This window comes from Oreochromis aureus, linkage group 5 (assembly GCF_013358895.1).
Source record: "Oreochromis aureus strain Israel breed Guangdong linkage group 5, ZZ_aureus, whole genome shotgun sequence".
In the NCBI taxonomy this organism is placed as follows: domain Eukaryota; kingdom Metazoa; phylum Chordata; class Actinopteri; order Cichliformes; family Cichlidae; genus Oreochromis; species Oreochromis aureus.
In genome coordinates this window covers 17,037,681-17,055,424 of record NC_052946.1, presented here as the reverse complement: position 1 = coordinate 17,055,424, position 17,744 = coordinate 17,037,681, and the positions used below count along the sequence as shown (strand labels likewise).

General features: G+C 40.0%; 1 protein-coding gene across 1 annotated transcript; it reads right to left on the bottom strand.

Annotated features, from left to right (window-relative positions):
* Window positions 1–3,376: 3,376 nt before the first annotated feature.
* cdk4 (cyclin-dependent kinase 4) lies at window positions 3,377–15,985 on the bottom strand. Its single transcript, XM_031747983.2, has 8 exons — window positions 15,725–15,985; window positions 9,849–10,083; window positions 9,631–9,766; window positions 9,289–9,456; window positions 7,151–7,260; window positions 5,878–5,928; window positions 5,658–5,793; window positions 3,377–4,184 (listed from the first exon to the last, which is right to left on the bottom strand). Exons 2-8 carry the CDS (start codon window positions 10,064–10,066, stop codon window positions 4,083–4,085), a joined length of 921 nt encoding a protein of 306 aa, XP_031603843.1. The 5' UTR covers window positions 10,067–10,083; window positions 15,725–15,985; the 3' UTR covers window positions 3,377–4,082.
* Window positions 15,986–17,744: the final 1,759 nt, after the last annotated feature.

Sequence of the window (17,744 nt, the reverse complement as noted above, 5' to 3'; positions counted from 1 at the left end):
GTCTGGCAGCTGGAGCCTCCGATCGACAATGTCATGCATAAAATTATGTATGCACAGTGTGAGGGTCACTGAGAGATGCTGAAAAAACATCTGTTGTTATGTCTCGAGAAAAGCTAAAAAAAAAAGAAAAAAAGAAAAAAAAGAAAGAGGGATAAAGTAGCCCGATTTCCACAACCCAAGCAATGCTTTCTTCTGCATGTATGCCTCCTCTGGAGAGCAGCTCCTCTCGGTCACTGCATCCTCTCCTCCGAGTGCCTCATCCAATTAGCAAGTCAATAAAATGTGTCTGTGAGGCAGAGGAAGCCCACCAGCTCACCACAGCCCCTCCTCTGTTTTTTTTCCTCCTTCTTTCCTCCTCTTCTCACTGCCACAGAGCCATGGAGCCCCCCTGCTTACGCGCCGTTAGCCTGCCGCACAACCACATCCACGCTGGATGCAGCTCGGGCAATCAGGCTGGGGAATGAGCAGCTTGCTGTGAGGCGGTGGTGGTCCTTGCCCACCTTCATCACATTTTTTTTTAATCTGTGCCGACACACACACACACACACACACACACACACACACAAAAAGAGAGACAGGAAGGAGAAAAAAAAGCCTCAGCTCTTCTCCTGCCAATGCATCTGCTCTGTCTCTAGCTCTTTCTCTCCGCTCTCCTTGTGAGCAGCTCCTGCTTTCTCTCTCTGCCTCACTGCGTGTCCTCTTTGAGTGAGAAAGTAAGGATGAACAGGATGGATCATTTCTAAAGGGGGAAAAATAGAAAGATATAGAAAATGTTAAACAGAAGATAGATTTTTAAGGGAGGGAAGCTAGATACAGTAACAGCAGGAGAAATGGAGGAAAAACTGCAGATATTGATGATAAGTTTGGTGGAAGACATCAGAGAAGATACAAGACGTGGAAGGACAAAAACATACTTTAGAAGTAACGTAATACACAACCTTCAGGTAGAAGGTCCTCTATTTTGTCTTGTCTCTTAATCATGAACCTGTCAGCATCAACAACATGACTCAGGGATCAAGCAAACGGCATTCTTGTCACTCTTACATTTAAAACTCAGACTCACAGTTCTTATTGTCTTGATTGAAAACAGAAGATCGAACCGTAAAACCTATGGGCATCCGTATGTTATGTTAAAGCTTTTGTGGTTTTAAGATGTTTACTAAACATATTGTGATTTATTAAGGCTGCTGAAATTCTAATGGTAGCATCATAATCAGTTAATAATGAAAAGTAGAGTTTCTTCCAGCAGCAGTACAATCACACACATTGACACACTCATCTCATCTCATCTCATCTCATGTCATGTCATGTCATGTCATGTCATGTCATGTCATGTCATGTCATCTCATCTCATCCTATCTTATCTTATCGAGTTAAATCTTCACTGGTATTTTTGTTGCTCATTTTTTCATAAGTACTTTATAATTCACTTGCTAACCGTTCACTTTGCTTTTTGCACATATCTGGAATGAGATCTATGCGTTTCCATACTTAACTAATATGTAAAAGTCAAAAATGGCTATTACTCATATACAGTATGTGTCAGATATTTCAGTTGTGCTAATAATGGCGCTATTTTCAAATGCCTGTTTAATTTTTGGGCTTTTTGAGTGTTTTCTTTGTGGCCACAGGTGGTTGCCATTTAGGTGGAAATCATGGAAAGTTAAAACCCATGTTTAAAAAGCAGAACAGTGTTTAATATGTGGTTTTGTGCTTACCTGCCAAAACATTACATTCATATGTCTTTACTTAATTCACATATTTCAGCCTTGATAACATTTAGAGCTTTTTGCTAACAATGGGAATGCTGCAGAAGCACAAAAGTGCACAGTTAACTGTTAATGTAAATGTATTCATCTAACCAAATCAAGATAGACCTGGGGATTTAAATATTGCTTTTAACAGTCTAAAACAGTCTAAAACACTCTATAAACACGTTTCTTACTAGTGCCTATTGCTATCTTATAGTACTGTGAGAAAGTCTTTCAGCCATCTCTCGTTTCTTTATAGTTCACATCCAAGGAGCCGGACTTTCTTGCAAAGCTTAAAATGCTCCTGAGCAATCTGGGCTTTCTGAAGGTCTTTCAAAGTTATCTTTACTGTTTATTTGTGAAACTACTTCACACTGACCTATGAGTCATTCAACCATGAAAAAGGCGCCTAACTCAAGGGATGCACCAATGTAATGTCTGCACGAGACAAATAAAACTTTATTCAAATAAAATAAAAATATAAAAAAGTATTTTTTTTTTCTGCAAATTTCTTTAGATATAACTACAAAAAATGTCACAGACAGCACAGTTTGACAGGCATAAAATCACATTTTTTCTCATGTAAGTTTACTCCCACAGTAGAAAACATGGAACATCTCGACATGCGACTCCTTAAAAAATCTGAAGAAACTGAACACGTGCAGAACAAAAGAAGAAGTGACAGGGATAAAAAACAGTATCTGAAAAACCCAAATCATCTTCAGTTGATCCATCTACTGTTCTCTAGATTCAATGGTCTCAGTGGAAAGGTGGTATCATGAAGGCATTCTTAAGAAAGCGAAGCAAGGAGGCAGAGAAATGCCAAATTACACAAGGACTGGACTGAAAATGAGTGGCAACAGGTCTGATGGCGTGATGGATCCAAATGAGAAATCTTTGGTTCAAATTGTCATCAACAGGTATGGAGGAGGTCAGGAGAGAGGTACAGCAGCCATCTGTAAAACACAGTGGAGGCTCTGTGATGGTTTGGGTCTGCGTTTCAGCCAGTGTGTTGGAGTTCGTGTCAAAACTGATGGAATTATGAGTGATTATGAATTTATCTGCCATGTAATACCACCTGGAAACTTTATTTTTGAAGCATACCTAAACAGAAAAAACACAGTAAAACACTATCAGTGATGGATCTGCCTCACCAGAGCCCAGACTTCAAAATTATTCAAGCAGTGAGAGATCATCTTGATCAAAAACAGAATAAAAAGCAGAAAACATCCAAAGAAGATCTTTGAATGTCCCTCAAGAAGCCCAGAGAACTATTCCCCAGACACTACTTACAGAAATGATGAGGAAGCTTGCCTAAGAGAGTGTGATGAAGAATAAAGGTGGTCATACAAAATATTAAAAACTCTGTTTTGCCTTAAATAATCTATGTGCTTGCACATGTTTCAATGAATCAGTCCCATTTACCGACAAAAATAAAGAAGTGAGGGGGGACTTTCACAGTACCGTCTAATTGAATATGCTAATGATGGCACTATTCACAGTTTTATACCTCATGTTCATTCAAGAAACACATTTCAGTCCATTTTTCGGTTTCATTCTTCTTTCATGCTCGTTCATTCCACACAGACCCCCAATCTGTGTAATAAAACACAATTAAGCCTCAATGTGGTTGAAACATTTATTTCTATTTGCAGTGATGACTGATTTCAGATGGTTGCAGCAACAGAAGTCAAATGTTAAACATGAAATGAAGTACACCCATTCAGTCTTTCAGCACATAGAAAAATACTTTTGTTTCTTGAGCTAATTCAAGGGCAATACCAGTATTTTTATAAGGTATGTCTTTCTTGTGTGCTTATCCACTTCTACTTCTTCCTTTTCCTCACGATTTTAACACAGCTAGGTTAAATCATTTACATACAGCTCAATGCCTGTCACAGTCTTACAATGTTATTGTTCCTACTGTATTATAAATATTAATACAGCTACAGTAAAATCACTATCTAATGGCTTTTCTAATCTGACGTGTCACTTCTGTCCGTCCGGAAATGTCGCAGGAGGAACACTTCGGAGGAGATGACACGATTTGTGTGTTTGTGAGTGCCTGCTGACGATACTGATACGTGAAAAAACACTGGTACTGTCCTTTAAGATGTGACATGTTATTACTCGTTACATTTACACATTGAGGACCATAGCAGCGATCCTCATTTCATTCCTCTTTCTCAGCCTTTTACCTTTTTTTTGTGATGCGGGAATAACAGAATAATATTCCGAAGCAGACATCGTGAAAGGCAGAGCGGTGAATGACACTGATACGCCGAAACTTCCGACACTGTTACCTCTTGCTGCACGCTTCCCTGGCCGACTTCAGCTTTTTGTCTGAGTCGACGTTGCCTCGTCCCGAAAATATTCATGTTCTAGTGCATTTAAGGCTGATATTCGATTCAAGGGGTCAAAGGTCAGCATTTTCTGTGGAGGAAGAGTAGCACGATGTTAGAAGTGTGTCACTGTTTATTGTGAGCTCTTTAATGGACAGTTTGATGAGCTGCCAATGAATATCTAATCAGCCAGTCACATGACAGCAACTCATGGCATGTAGACATGGTCAAGACAAGCTGCTGAAGTTCAAACTGGGCATCAGATTTAGGAAGAAAGAGGATGTAAGTTTGAATGTGGCACGGTTGTAGTGTCAGAAAGGCCACTCTGAGTATTTCTAAAACTACTGAGCTACTGGGATTTTCCCACACAACCATCTCTAGGGTTTCCAAAGAAAAAACAGAGAAAATGTCCAGTGAGTGGCAGTTCTGAGTTTAGAGTTTAGAGGTCAGAGGGGAATGGCCAGACTTTTGAATGAATAGCACATCAAACCTCGAAGCAGACGTGCTACAGCTGCAGAAGACCACACCAGGTGCTCCTCCTCTCAGCTAAGAACAGGAACTGAGGCTACAATTCACACGGGCAACAGAAGACTGAAAAACGTTGCCTGATCTTTCGATTTCTGCTGTGACTTTCAGATGGTAGGGTCAGAATTTGAGGTAACCGACATGAAAAGATGGATCCATCGCGTCTTGTATCAATGGTTCAAGCTGCTGGTGGTGGTGGATATTTTCTTGGCATATTTTGGACTCCTTAGAACCACTGAGCACCATTTAAAAGCTACAGCCTACCAGCCTGCTGACCATGTCCATCCCTTTATGACCACAGTGTACCCATTCAGCTGGATAACACAACATGTCACAAAGCTCAGATCATCTCACACTGGTTTCTTGAACATGACAATGAGTTCACTGTACTCGGATGGCCTCCACAGCACCTTTGGCATGTGGTTAAATGGGTGATTCACATTATGGATGTGCAGCAACTGTGTGATGCTATCATGTCAATATGGAGCAAAAAAATCTCGGAGGTATGTTTCCTGCACCAAAGAAGATTAACTGGCAGATTCAGGCTTATTTATCAATTCTGCAGTGAAACCGAGAAGTAAAAGCACTTGTGTTTCTATTATTTGTCACATCATACGGGGAGACATGATAAAATCTACTTTAAATAGTTAGGGTAACGCCTTTAATCACAGGAATGAACATTTATTGTAAATCTCCTTTAAATATTCCATTTAAAATGTCAATTTAAGTCATATTTTCTCTTTAGCCAGCACTCTGTAAAGCATCCAGACAAAACCCTTTTCTTAAAAGAGCACTTCTACAAGTCCTGGTTTCTCCTCTAACACAACCAGCTGAATAAGCAAAAGCAGTCACAGGAATTTGTCAGGATCGCAGCAGTTGAATTCCTGAGGCTCGTGTTTAAGGCAAATGAAATTCTTCTGGGATCTGAGGTTGCTTAATCCGTTAATGCCCTGATTTTAACTCGGTATGTAGCTGAGACATAAATCAACTACCAGGCAGGATGCAAAGCCGCTCTAATGATTTAATTCACGAGCCTTACCAGCAACAGTTGCGCCCCATGCTCATTTATCTCTGGGACAAAGTCCGTGATTGGGCGAGCCGTGAGAGTGGGGAAGTTTTTCCTTGATAGTGTAACATCGGTCGGCCACTCCTCCTCTGGTGGCAAGCCGATAACCCTGAAATGACGTGTCAGTTTTAATGAGTTGAGAGAATGATCAACCGAGAGTCGGGTTAGGTGACTGAAAGTGTTTGTTACTCACTCAAAAATCTTCCCAAGTTGATCCATTTCTGATTCTCCACAGAACAAAGGTCTAACAAGCAGACAGATCAAAGATGAGTTAAAAGCTGGAAGCTGATGGTTATTTTTGACCTTTGGTCTAAAAGCTACAACACCATAACACTGTGCAGTTTTGATGAATCATAGGAATCTCACCATCTTCATAGTAACTGCTCACAAAGGGATCATTTTTTAGGCATTCATTCTTTGATGCAATGTATCATTTTTACCGCTAGGTGGAGCTGCTGTGTACCTCACTGAACTGCTTCTTAGCATTTCTGAATAAACTTAAAAGCTCCTCTAATAGGTTCACAAAATTGCTGCTATCACAGCGCCAGGATCAGTCTCTTAAATTAAACCTCTAAATCACCGAACAAAATGAATACTGAGCTGAAGTCAGTTCTTAATATTAATATTAAGCTTATTGGTTAATTACCCACCCCTGCTCTAAATGGCAAATTTGTATCACCAAGCATCATCATTCCCTAAACAGCTATAAAAAAAATACAGTTTAACTCAATAAACCTTAATCTATGCCTAAGTTACAGCTATAAAATGTTTATGGCAAAGACCTTTTTTATTTACTCTTTAAACCAATTTACCCTTATTAAAACTCATTTTACTGATATATGTACTAATATATGAGAAACTAAAAAACCGCCCGTGCCTCAGGACCAGAGAGCACACACTGACTGCAAATGTGCCGCACATGTTTTGGTTTCAGTCAGAAGCAGAATGCAGAAATGTTCATATATCTGTAAAACGTTCAGCCTCGTTGCAGTTTATTTGCTATCCAGTCCTGGCATCTTACCAAATATTTCTTGCACGTGATTAAAAAGAGGAAATGATCCGCATCTATGTCAAACATGAGAAAGTCAGCCTGACTTAAACCGAAAAAATGAACAGCACTTTGTCAATATTTAACTTTCTCTAACCTTAGCCAACAGTTTCAGAACCTGAACAGCAAATAAAAAGCTAGACACGAGTCCCAGGCTTGTGACTTTGCACACACTGCTTCCCTATCACAGGTGCAGCAAAAGGATGTCATGGTTATCAAGGCAATGGCTTCATACAGAGCCAGAGCAAATCAAACTTACTTGGCACGATGGAGATGATTTAAAATCACAATCTAATCTGTTTTCAGGAATTTAATGAGAACCCAGAGCTCACGTCACACCCCGCAGAGGATGAGTAATCAGACCTCTGCTACTTTTTAACTTAGTGACTCAGATCGCAAAAATCGAATGCTGACTCACTTCCGTCTGAACATCTCTGCAAAGATACAGCCGGTGCTCCAGATATCCACGGGTGTGGCGTAACTGGACTGCAGCAGGACTTCAGGAGGTCGGTACCACAGGGTCACAACCTGGAAGACACAAACAGAACAGCTCAATGGATACATACAAAAAACCCCTTTTATCAATATGTATATGTTGATACTTATTCAGCATGACCTGATGGGAATTTCTAACTTGGGGTTGGGCTCTAACAGAGTCCATAAGCATTTAATGGAACAAACAATCAGTAAAAAAAAGTTTTAAGGATTAAAAATGAGTAGTTGCAAACAGCAAACAGGTCAAATACTGTTGAAGAACAAAACACTCGCACATTAGCTGCTTTTCTACAGATGTTTTCCAGAGTGTGTCATTCAGGTTGAGGTGAGAAAAAATGCTTTACTGATGTCTGAAGATCACTTAAAAGAGTTTATACGTAGTGCAAAGACAGTTTTAGCAAAAAACCCCCCCCAAAACATTATCTAGTAACAGGGGCAGGGCAGTCGACCCCCCTTGATATTCAACTGGGCCCCCCATGTTTCCCCTCCAAAATTGTGTAGTCATGTCACTCCAACCATGGGCGGAAATTACAGATAAGATAGGAAGACAAGAACGTTTTGAGCCCCTTTTTCTGTTAAAAACTGTTTTGTCCCCCTCAGTGCATCACTGCATGTAAATACCATTACGTGCAGTGACCGCTACAGGGTTAAATAGCATGGTTAAAGGATGTGCACCCCTCATTCACCTCACATTGGTTTGATCCACTGCCTAGCCCCCCCCCCCCAGCTCTTGAATTTGCCAACTGTGAGCAAAAGATGTGTGTTCTTTTCTAGCACTCAGGAAAATTAAACATACTTACTGCTGTAACCACTCTTTATTTTATTGGCTCCATTACTTTTCCGCTAAATCTGAATCTGCAGCAAGGGAGCTTTATAATTACAGGGAAGCTACGTCTTCTAATGGAAGTCTGGTGGACATTAAAATCATTACAGCTACTAAATTTAAAAACACTTCTAAAGTGCTTTTGTTTCCTACGTATTTAATAGAATATTTTTTAGCCTCCTCCAGTACTTCCACACTATATCAGTAAAATGTCTGTGGTTTAATACCAGGAGGGAACATAAATTCCTTTGGGGTCGTGTCAGGAAGGTTATCTGGTATAAAAAAATCTACCAAAACAAACATGTGGAGCTACTTCCTGTCCTTGTAATTAAGATAGCAACCAAAAATAACTCTATAGGCCTCCCTCCCTGACTCAGTTGACTAATTGTTGGACCTCCCTTTTTAAAAAAGTCCTGGAAAAATGCCCCTGCCTGGCAAAGATCTGCATCTTCAGCAGGTAATTCTCTTTCACTGTACTCATGCTAATGCAGAAGCTAGCATTTAGCTAAAGTTACAGACATACCGGCATGGCTCTGGCCTTTTACTGTTCATTTTTTTAAACCACTAAAACAATTTTTCAGAATTCAAATAAAACAAATAATAAGCTGACACAGCCACAATTACAGCATCTTTAATTATGGGGCAAATGTGCGTGACAATAAAAGCAAAACGTCAAAACAAGGCATAGCGGTTTAAACATGAGTAATAACATGCTAGCCAGTGCAGTAAATCTGAATATTACGTCTTATCTTTCTATAAAAATGCAGTTTTGAGGCATCATGGTTTGTCCTGGAGTATTTCCTGGCAATCTGCTAACACTCCAGGAAGTTACTGCTCCCATCCAAGTCACGGCGTGAGATTTTACACAACATCTTTACACAAAAATGTGATATAATGTATTAATTACCAAGGCTAGGGGTTACTACTTGGCAGCTTTTGTTACTTTTGGATTGTTTACCCATTTCCAGTCCTGCCTTACGCTAAGCTAACCATCTGCTGGTTGTAGTGTTCTTATCTAACGCTAAGCAAGAAGGCAAATAAGCATATTTTCCAAAATGTTTATGCCTGGCAACAGAATGTTGAAGATTGGACACTGTGTGTTATTTTCACTGTCTAGCTGCCTAAAACACTTTGAAGTACTGACTACAATGAAATGGTAGAAAATCGATAATAAGAATTAATCAAAGTTAGAAAAAAATTACAATATCCTTTGGCAAATTACTCTATACACGTCTTACCACAGGAGTGAGGGCCATGTGGCAGCTGTAGATCCTGGCAAGTCCAAAGTCAGCCAGCTTCACCTGGCCCTGGCTGGTTACCAGAATATTCTCTGGTTTCAGGTCTCTGTGCATCACGCGGTTAGAGTGAAGGAATGCAAGACCACACAGCAACTGCTTCATCAAATCCTGCAAAAACACAAGCAGAGCTTCACTGGAACTACATATTTTACAGCTTTCAGCTTGGGAACAGGGATTTAAATGAGTAATAAGCAGAACAGTACATGCTTGGAATGTGGTATCAGCAGTTTTATTTTACTTTAGCTAAGTTTTAGTGTAGATATAGCTGGAGCCAGTTCTCACTTTAATGCGGTCTGGAGATAATCCCGGTGCTGGCGCTTTCTCTAGGTATGTCTTAAGGTCTTGGTCCACGTGCTCAAACACTAGAGTGACTTTGGTCTCCTGGTTTGCCCCCTTGGTGGCGCAGACATCCATAAGCCTGCACAAGTAAGAAAATTCATGACTCCTGTGTGAAGCATTCACAGTTAATTTTAATCACAAGATGAAAAGACGACACCCACCTGACCACATTGGGGTGGTCGAACTGCTCGAGCCGTTTTAACAAAGCCACCTCTCTGACTGTGGAGACCGGGAGGCCGTTTTGGTCTGTCCTCACATGCACGCTCTTCAGAGCCACAAACTGCCCGCTTTCAATGTCCCGGGCTTTATAAACAGTTCCATAAGCACCTCCACCGATTTCTGCCACCGGGTCATACTGGATGCTGGTGCCGTGGGCCATGGCCAAGTTGAAAGAGCCTGACACATAAAGCAATAATGATATTACTGGCAATCGTTTAATGTCCCGTGGAAAGTGCACTGCTTCAAGTGACCGATCACAGTGGTTGAAGATGCAAATACATGATGAGGCTAGAAAAAAAGTCATGAAATCGTTAAAGTCAGCTGGATTCACCCTCTGGGTATGAAGACTGCCTGGACCCAAGTGGTTATCTGACCATCCACTTCAGAGAACAACAACGCTGGCATTGCTTAAAAATGCAAAAAGAAAAAGCAAACTTACAAAAACCCATCTAACAACAGTCAACCAGCATAATGAACTTTTTATGAACTCTCTATACTGGAAAAGGAACATCATCTTCCCAAAGACATATTCTGTGTGGGAGAAGCTGGTGCCTGTTCAGTAATAAAGAGAGAAAAGTCCTCGGGCTAACACCAGGCAGAGGCTGAAATTCATTACCACATCTCTGCAAACCTGCCACATCCAAAATGAATTGATGCTCCTCAACAGCTCTTGTGCTTGAGGATCCATTTCTAAACGAGTACAAAGTCTATTTTCTGTCACACTGCCAGCAGTCCATCTTAGAAATAACTTCGAAGTGGTGATAAAAAAGCACTTTTGTGTTAGGACTTCATGTGCTCCCAATGAAAGTCTTCCTGTTCGTGTTTTTTTTGTTAACTTTGCAAATCACCTTCTATAGCAACAGTATGCTTACTTTTATCTATTTAACTATAGCAAGGGCTTTTATAGCAAATGTTTTTGGTAGCTGGCGGTTTCTCTTTTCTTCTTTGAGCTTTAGCCTGTTTTTGATGTGAAAAAGTTTCTAGCTTGCTGACATTATTCAGTTTAACTGCAGGAGAGAGGCCTGAAAGCTGAAGCTGTCTCCCATTCTACTTTTAAATATCCTGGGAACCACAAATAAACCAGCAGTCTGAGAGCAGGATGCTCTATTGGGGTGATATGGTACTATGAGGTCTTTATGGTAAGGTATGATATGGTCTGTCTTTTTATTCCTTGTCAGTGAAAGTGTGTTTTTTTTTTTCTTTTCAAAGCCGGTTTGTACCATTATCTCTTCGATGCTTCTCGTCCTACCATTTAATAACCTTAAAGAATAAAAAGTTATCAAAAACAATAAATTGTACTTCATTGAATGTTTATAACAGGTAGGGATGCTTTTTAAAATCCTTCAATTCATATTTAGTGGTGAGACAAACAAAATTCTGCCACAGATACAAATTCAGGTGACAGTTAAATTACGTACAAGCGACATGTGCTGAACGTGACACGTGAAACAAACGCAAATTTACACAAAGTTTCATTGAGACTGGTCTACCTGTTGAAGAGGTGATAAGGTTCATACAGATATATACACATAGAAAGGCTGAGAAAGTTATACTAAAATACTTTAGGAGTAGAAAAATGTCCCACATCTTTACAAACTTAGGGTAAATGTCAGTTAGTCACTCAGCTCGTTTAATGTAGCTCCTTAAAAATGTACATATGCTGCAAATACTTTACAATTTACACATTTGTTTTTTAAGATTTTTCAAACAAAAAGTTACTTTGATGTTATTTTAGTGTTATTTTATATTTTACCCAGCGGCATTATTAAAATTGACTAGTGCACATAACAGATTTAACTTTGCAGCTTGATTTTTTTCTCACTGTGTGTTTGTAATACAAAACTATGCTTGGAGCTGCAAAACATTTGAAGGCCAGTTAAGCCAACATCGGTTAGATTGGAGATATATTCATCAGTGCCCTTTTATATACTTATCAAATGTGAAGTGCCTTATTTGCGAAATGGGTGAAATGCACGACACAAAAAACATCTTAAGCTTGATTCCAGCCAGGAATATGTGTTGCGTATCATACCCCCCTCCAGCCCCACCTGACCTCTCCACCTCCCATTTCCTGCCTGCCCCCAACTGTCAACTTCCACATAAGGACAACTGCTACCCCCACCCCACCCTTTACCCCCCACCCATCAAAAAAGAGAAATACTATTAATTTTAGGTTTTTAATCCACAAGTGGCAGGAAAAAAAAGTCATGTGACTCAACAAATGCGGCTCCACTTTAAAGGTGAGGTCCTTTGACGAGGGACTCTGCAGCACAGGAAGCACCTTCAATCACTCGACCAAAAAATCTTTCTGTGCCGTTGCTCCAGCCCTCAGTCTCCCGACAGGAAGCAGGTACACAGCCAGAGACAACATCATCCCTCTGCTTCCTTCTCTTTGTTAAAGCCTCAGCCTTTAATCTGTCAAGGCAGCTTGGTGCACTTCCTCCGCTCAGCCCATCCCCTAACTGTTTTTCATCCATCCACACCCCTTTGACCTACTGCACCTATTACGCCTGATACGGATCTCTCTGCAAGCCCTGGTTTTGCATTCTGAGCTCACTTACTCCTTGGTAGAAGTTCTCTTCTCTTTAAAGTGTGAAAACAAAACAATGTCCCATTCAGGGTCTCTTAAGAACCTGTTGATCTTGTTTAGACCAAGACTTGTCTGCCATTATGTCAAGTCACAGAGGGAGTGATGTGTTGCTGTCGAAGAAATAAAGAAAGACCTCGAACCAAACTAGACTCGGGTGTTTTGGATTCAGCACCACTTTCATTTAACAGTATTTATTACGCACCACAGCACAGCAAAAACGTCTGTTTGGATCATGCCTTCTCAGTAAAAGGAGTAAAGGACAAAGCTGACTGTAACCTGACATCCTCAGGCTGATGTACTGCCACCAACAAAATCTATTTTCCCTATTTCCATGTGACTCAAACTTTTAATAAATAAGAGCAGAAACATCACCTGACTCTATGTATTAATGATGATCAGAGAAAAGACAGATGAAGTAGGTCTAGAACTTAAATTGTTTCTGAAGAAAGGCACAGCGACAAAGGAGTAGAAACACAATCCACTCAAAGTCCAACACTTCAACAAGGAATTCATTCTCTTCTGGATTTGGCTGCTAACGTCATTTTCCAACACAGGTAATCCAAAGTCTAACACTGTAAATGGCTGTTAGATATTTGGCTTACACAGTATGAAAGCATCTCTGTATGTTTTATAGGAGCCCAGAGATGGAAAAGAAATAAATAGAGAGTGGACTTATGGGCTTATTGTCAGCATACAGATAATTCAGTAAAAATCTTACAGTCCTCATCTTCCATGAGTAGAGAATGTCCATATGGAACCAAAAAAGTTCACATGTGTTATTAATATCTCAAAGTGTTTAATGAAGGAGTAATCCACTGGATCACTGCTTCGGCTAAAATACTGTATCAAATAAGAATTAAAAAATGACTAATATTGCCTACAGTTGTTTTTATGTATCCAGACGTGCTCCTAAACCACAAGCGGCAATTATAAACCACATGTAGTCAATATAAACTGTTGTTACTAAGAGGAAGAGGTATTGCTTTAATGTACCGCATTTCTTCCTCTTGTGCAAAGAAAACTGAGTCAGACTTGTCTGCTGACATGAATCCACCCAAATTTCTCTCGAAATTATTAAGAAATGAACCGACATACAGGATGCAAATAAAACTTTCTCTTCTGCAAAAAACAAAAAAGGACAAAGCAGAACTCGCTTCTCTAAATAACACTGAGATCAATTTTGACATCAAGATATATTTACATACATACAGATCAGGCTTAAAACTTTCCTTTTTGACAAAGCTTATAGTTAAGCCAGGATCAGGTGACCCTGAACCCCCCCTAAGTTATACTGCAATAGGCCTAGGCTGCTGGTGGCTTCCCATGATGCACCGAGTGTTTCTTCTTCACTGACATTTTTTCACTCACTATGTGTTTATATCATTTAATCATTCGTTATTATTAAACTGGCTCTCTTCCACCATGTGCTTTTTGTCCTGTCTTCCTTGCTTCGCCCCAGTCAAAGCAGATGCCGCCCCTCCCTGAGCCTGGAGGCTTCTTCCTGTTAAAAGGGAGTTATTCCTTCCCACTCTTGCCAAGTGTTTGATAATAGGGGGTCATTTGATTGTTGGGCCATTGACCTTACAGTATAAAGTGCCTGGAGGTGACTGTTGTTGTGATTTGGTTTAATATATAAATATGAACATATGAGAATGTTTCATGTGCCTGAAAAGGGGAAAAGCAGTAAACTAGCTAGCAACATAACTTGACTCCAGGTTTATTCTCAAGTTTATATTCACCTTTAACGCCTCATTTAAGTCGACACCTTTGTCAGTTACTTTGCATACAACACTTAAATTAAACCTTACATTTCAGAGGTTAAAAGAACAACATCAACAAAAAAAATCAAGTTGTTAGCGCTCTCATTTATCAGGCTGCAGTAAGTTCCTTCATATTTGCCTCAAATTAATATCAGGGCAGGAAATATGATAGGCCAAAACATTGCCCGTGATAACAAAGGTGTCATGATACAGTGGTACTCAACATGTGTCGAGATAATAAATGATATGTACTGCACTTGCCTCTTGACTGCATGCAACTTCAGTTACTCCTTCGCTTTATAATGAATGACCACGAATAGTCACAAAGTAGGGCCCGGCATTCTGTAATTCATGTTGGTTCTGCGGGTTCTCTGAGGTTTGGGAGTCAGGGATGTCTCACAGGGAGGAAACCTTCCCCTCACAATTCTAACACCAGCTTAACTGGTCTGGGCTAGGCTGCACCTGGTTGTGTGAGCTGACTTACATATTTATCCCCGCTCCCCAGAACTGGCTTCAAATTTAAGTTTTGCAGCAGGCAAAATCAAAATGTCTACATTTATTGACCCAAACAAACTCTGGGAAGCATGTTTTATGACTGACATCAAATGAATCAAATGTGTGAAACCCTGTCAAAATGTGTACTGATAATATCTGGCAGGAGGAACCAGTAGAGTAGATTACTGCATGTATATTTTGCCCCATTCTTAGTTGATAGTGGTCAGAATAAATAATCCGTCGGGCTCTAGTGCCAGCAGTGTTTTCCCCTTGTCTTCACAGCAGGACACAACAGAACAGCCCTTTGATTTTCAGTGAAACTACCACAGCCTGCCTGTAGAGCAATGACTCTCATAATGAATGATCAGCCATTCTGTGGTCTCACTGTGTGAGCTGTGAGTCGTTCAGGAAGTGAACAACCCATGACTTGTCACCCTAAAAACATCTCCCGGTTTCCTTTTCCATACATAGAACAGCTTGCACAGCCAGGGGACACACTATAGCTGCACATCTGGAAGTTTCAGGGTCTGACAACACTGGGGTCACTGATCGCTGCCAGAATTGGTCGTGAAGCTCACAGTTACCTCCACACATTTCATTCATTTACTGATTCTTCTAAGCAAAATGCAAGCCAGTGACACTGAAGGCCAGTGGGCGGAGGTAGAGAGAAAGCAGGCCAGGGCACACAGAAAGCCTGCTCTGTCCCGACACGTGGTGCTCCTCCATAGCGCTCCTTTGTTAATTACACTGGCAACAAAGTGCAGCAACAACAGGCCACATGGACTTTTTCCTCCTCACCTACATGTTCACTGACGTGGCAGGGGAACAGGCAAACTACAGCAAGCGGCGGATGAAGCAAATCACCGCCTGCAACTTGCATTTCCACATCTGTGCCACATTACATAAATATCAGTGTCACACACACTGATCGCAAGCGGCTTCGAGTAATCGTCAGCCCAGATACTGTACTCACCTCGCCCGTCTGTCTCTCTTTCTCTCTCTCTTCTGTGGCAGGTAAGCTCACTTTAGCTCTATGAGGAAGACATGCTCACTAATCTGCCACGTATAACTCGCACACAAACGGGTCACAAGTGGCAGGTCGGATCCGGGGTGAGGTTTATAGCCCAGCAGTGGATCTGCTGTGGAGAAGCCACTACACCGAGATGATTTCGGCCTCCACTGTTTTTTTTTCTTCAAGCCTGCACCCCTTTTGGGTTGTCTTCCTGTTGCTTCTAGCAAATCTAGGAGGCGGAGCCAAAAAAACATTCACCAGCAAATGAATGAAAAACTCCCGAGCTCAGCTGTGCGTCTTAAACTTTTATAAAGTATCCAGAGTCTGCAGTTATTAGCAATATATGACAATCAGTCAGGAGGTAGTTAAGGATAATTGATATGTAGTAGCCCCGCTTGCCTGCAAATCTAATTTGTCCCATCAAAACTATTATTTAGAGTATATATTTACATATTACCGTGTCTGAGTTTGTGCGTCGTGCAGGAGAATAACTGTTAGCAAAAACATTATTACATAGCCCGCTTACGTCGACTTAGAAATATTTACCTACTCATAACAAGCAAACAAATAGTTTCTTGAAATTTCAGCATATAAAACAAATCATTTCTTAGTTTGAACTGGCTCATTTTTTTTAACGTTCAAAAATGAAAAAACTGTGCTGGTGTCATTGAAAAATAAATAAATAACTTAAATTGATCAAAAAATACTTATGCTAATTATGAATTAATTAACACATCATCAAAATTTACATGAAGTAACTGATAGATTTTTAGATCCCAAAACAAAACATGTTAAAAATCCATCCATCCAGTCAAGCTGTACAAAACTGAAGCAGTGTGGTTCTTCAAATGAGTTTTGACTCTAAGATTGAAATCACTCTTCTTTTTCTGCATTTGCTACAGCTAGACAGATACAGACAGACTGATGCAGATATAGATATGGTCTAGATATAGACCCACACTGGGGAAATCCACTTGTTACAGTAGCACAAGAGGCAGAAAGAAAAGGTGAATTAGAGATACTGTAGAAAACAATTAAAATACATGAAACAATAAGAAAAATGATTTACAAATAAACACTACACAAGACTGATTTGTACAATACTATACACAGCAAAATACTCTAAAAGATAAATCAAGGGATTTTTTGTAAATACATAAATAAAGTGTACAGTTAATGATAATATATACACGCATATTTTTCTCAGCAAGTATTTATCATATGTGCCTATCGTACAGTCTGACTGCTGTTGGGATGTAGGGCCTGAAATGATGCTCCGTCCTACACAGTGGCTGCTCCAAGTCTCCACAGTCTCATGTAGGGAGTTAGAGCTGTTGTCCGTAACAGGCATTAGCTTGGCTAACATCCTCCTCTCACCCACCTCCTCTATGGAGGCTAGGGGACTAGCCAGTCTATTAAAAGTTGTACAACTTCTTTGAAATATACATATAGGTATTGTCCTCAGTTTACTGTGTACCAGTAACTATGTAATAGATGATTTCATACCCTAAAATCACCCTTTACATAAATACCAAGTACTGAGGTGCACAGTAGATGAGTAATGTAACAGTTAAAATATGCATTTGTTTGCAAACTTTATCTAGGGACATATGGACCTGCAAATTAATATAACAGTTTTTTCTTTAATCTCTCCATATGTTCAGTATTTAAAACATCACCTAATTTCAATTTCAAAACAGTTTTTTTTTTCAACAGTTAGTCTAAAAAACAATTCAAAAGAGAAACAGGTGTCCTCTAAAAAAGGAGAAAAAGACTACACCATGAAAACTAAACAGTGTAATTAGATTAGTAAAATGGCTAATTGTGTATTTATTTAAAAGATGCAAATGGAATAACATCAGGCTTCATTCATCTCTGACAGCTAATAGTCTGTCCATACTGTTATTTTGAATGTTTATCCAATATAGAGTAGCAGGTGGTGGATATGAAGTCTGTCCAACTGATGTAGCGTAAGAGGTGG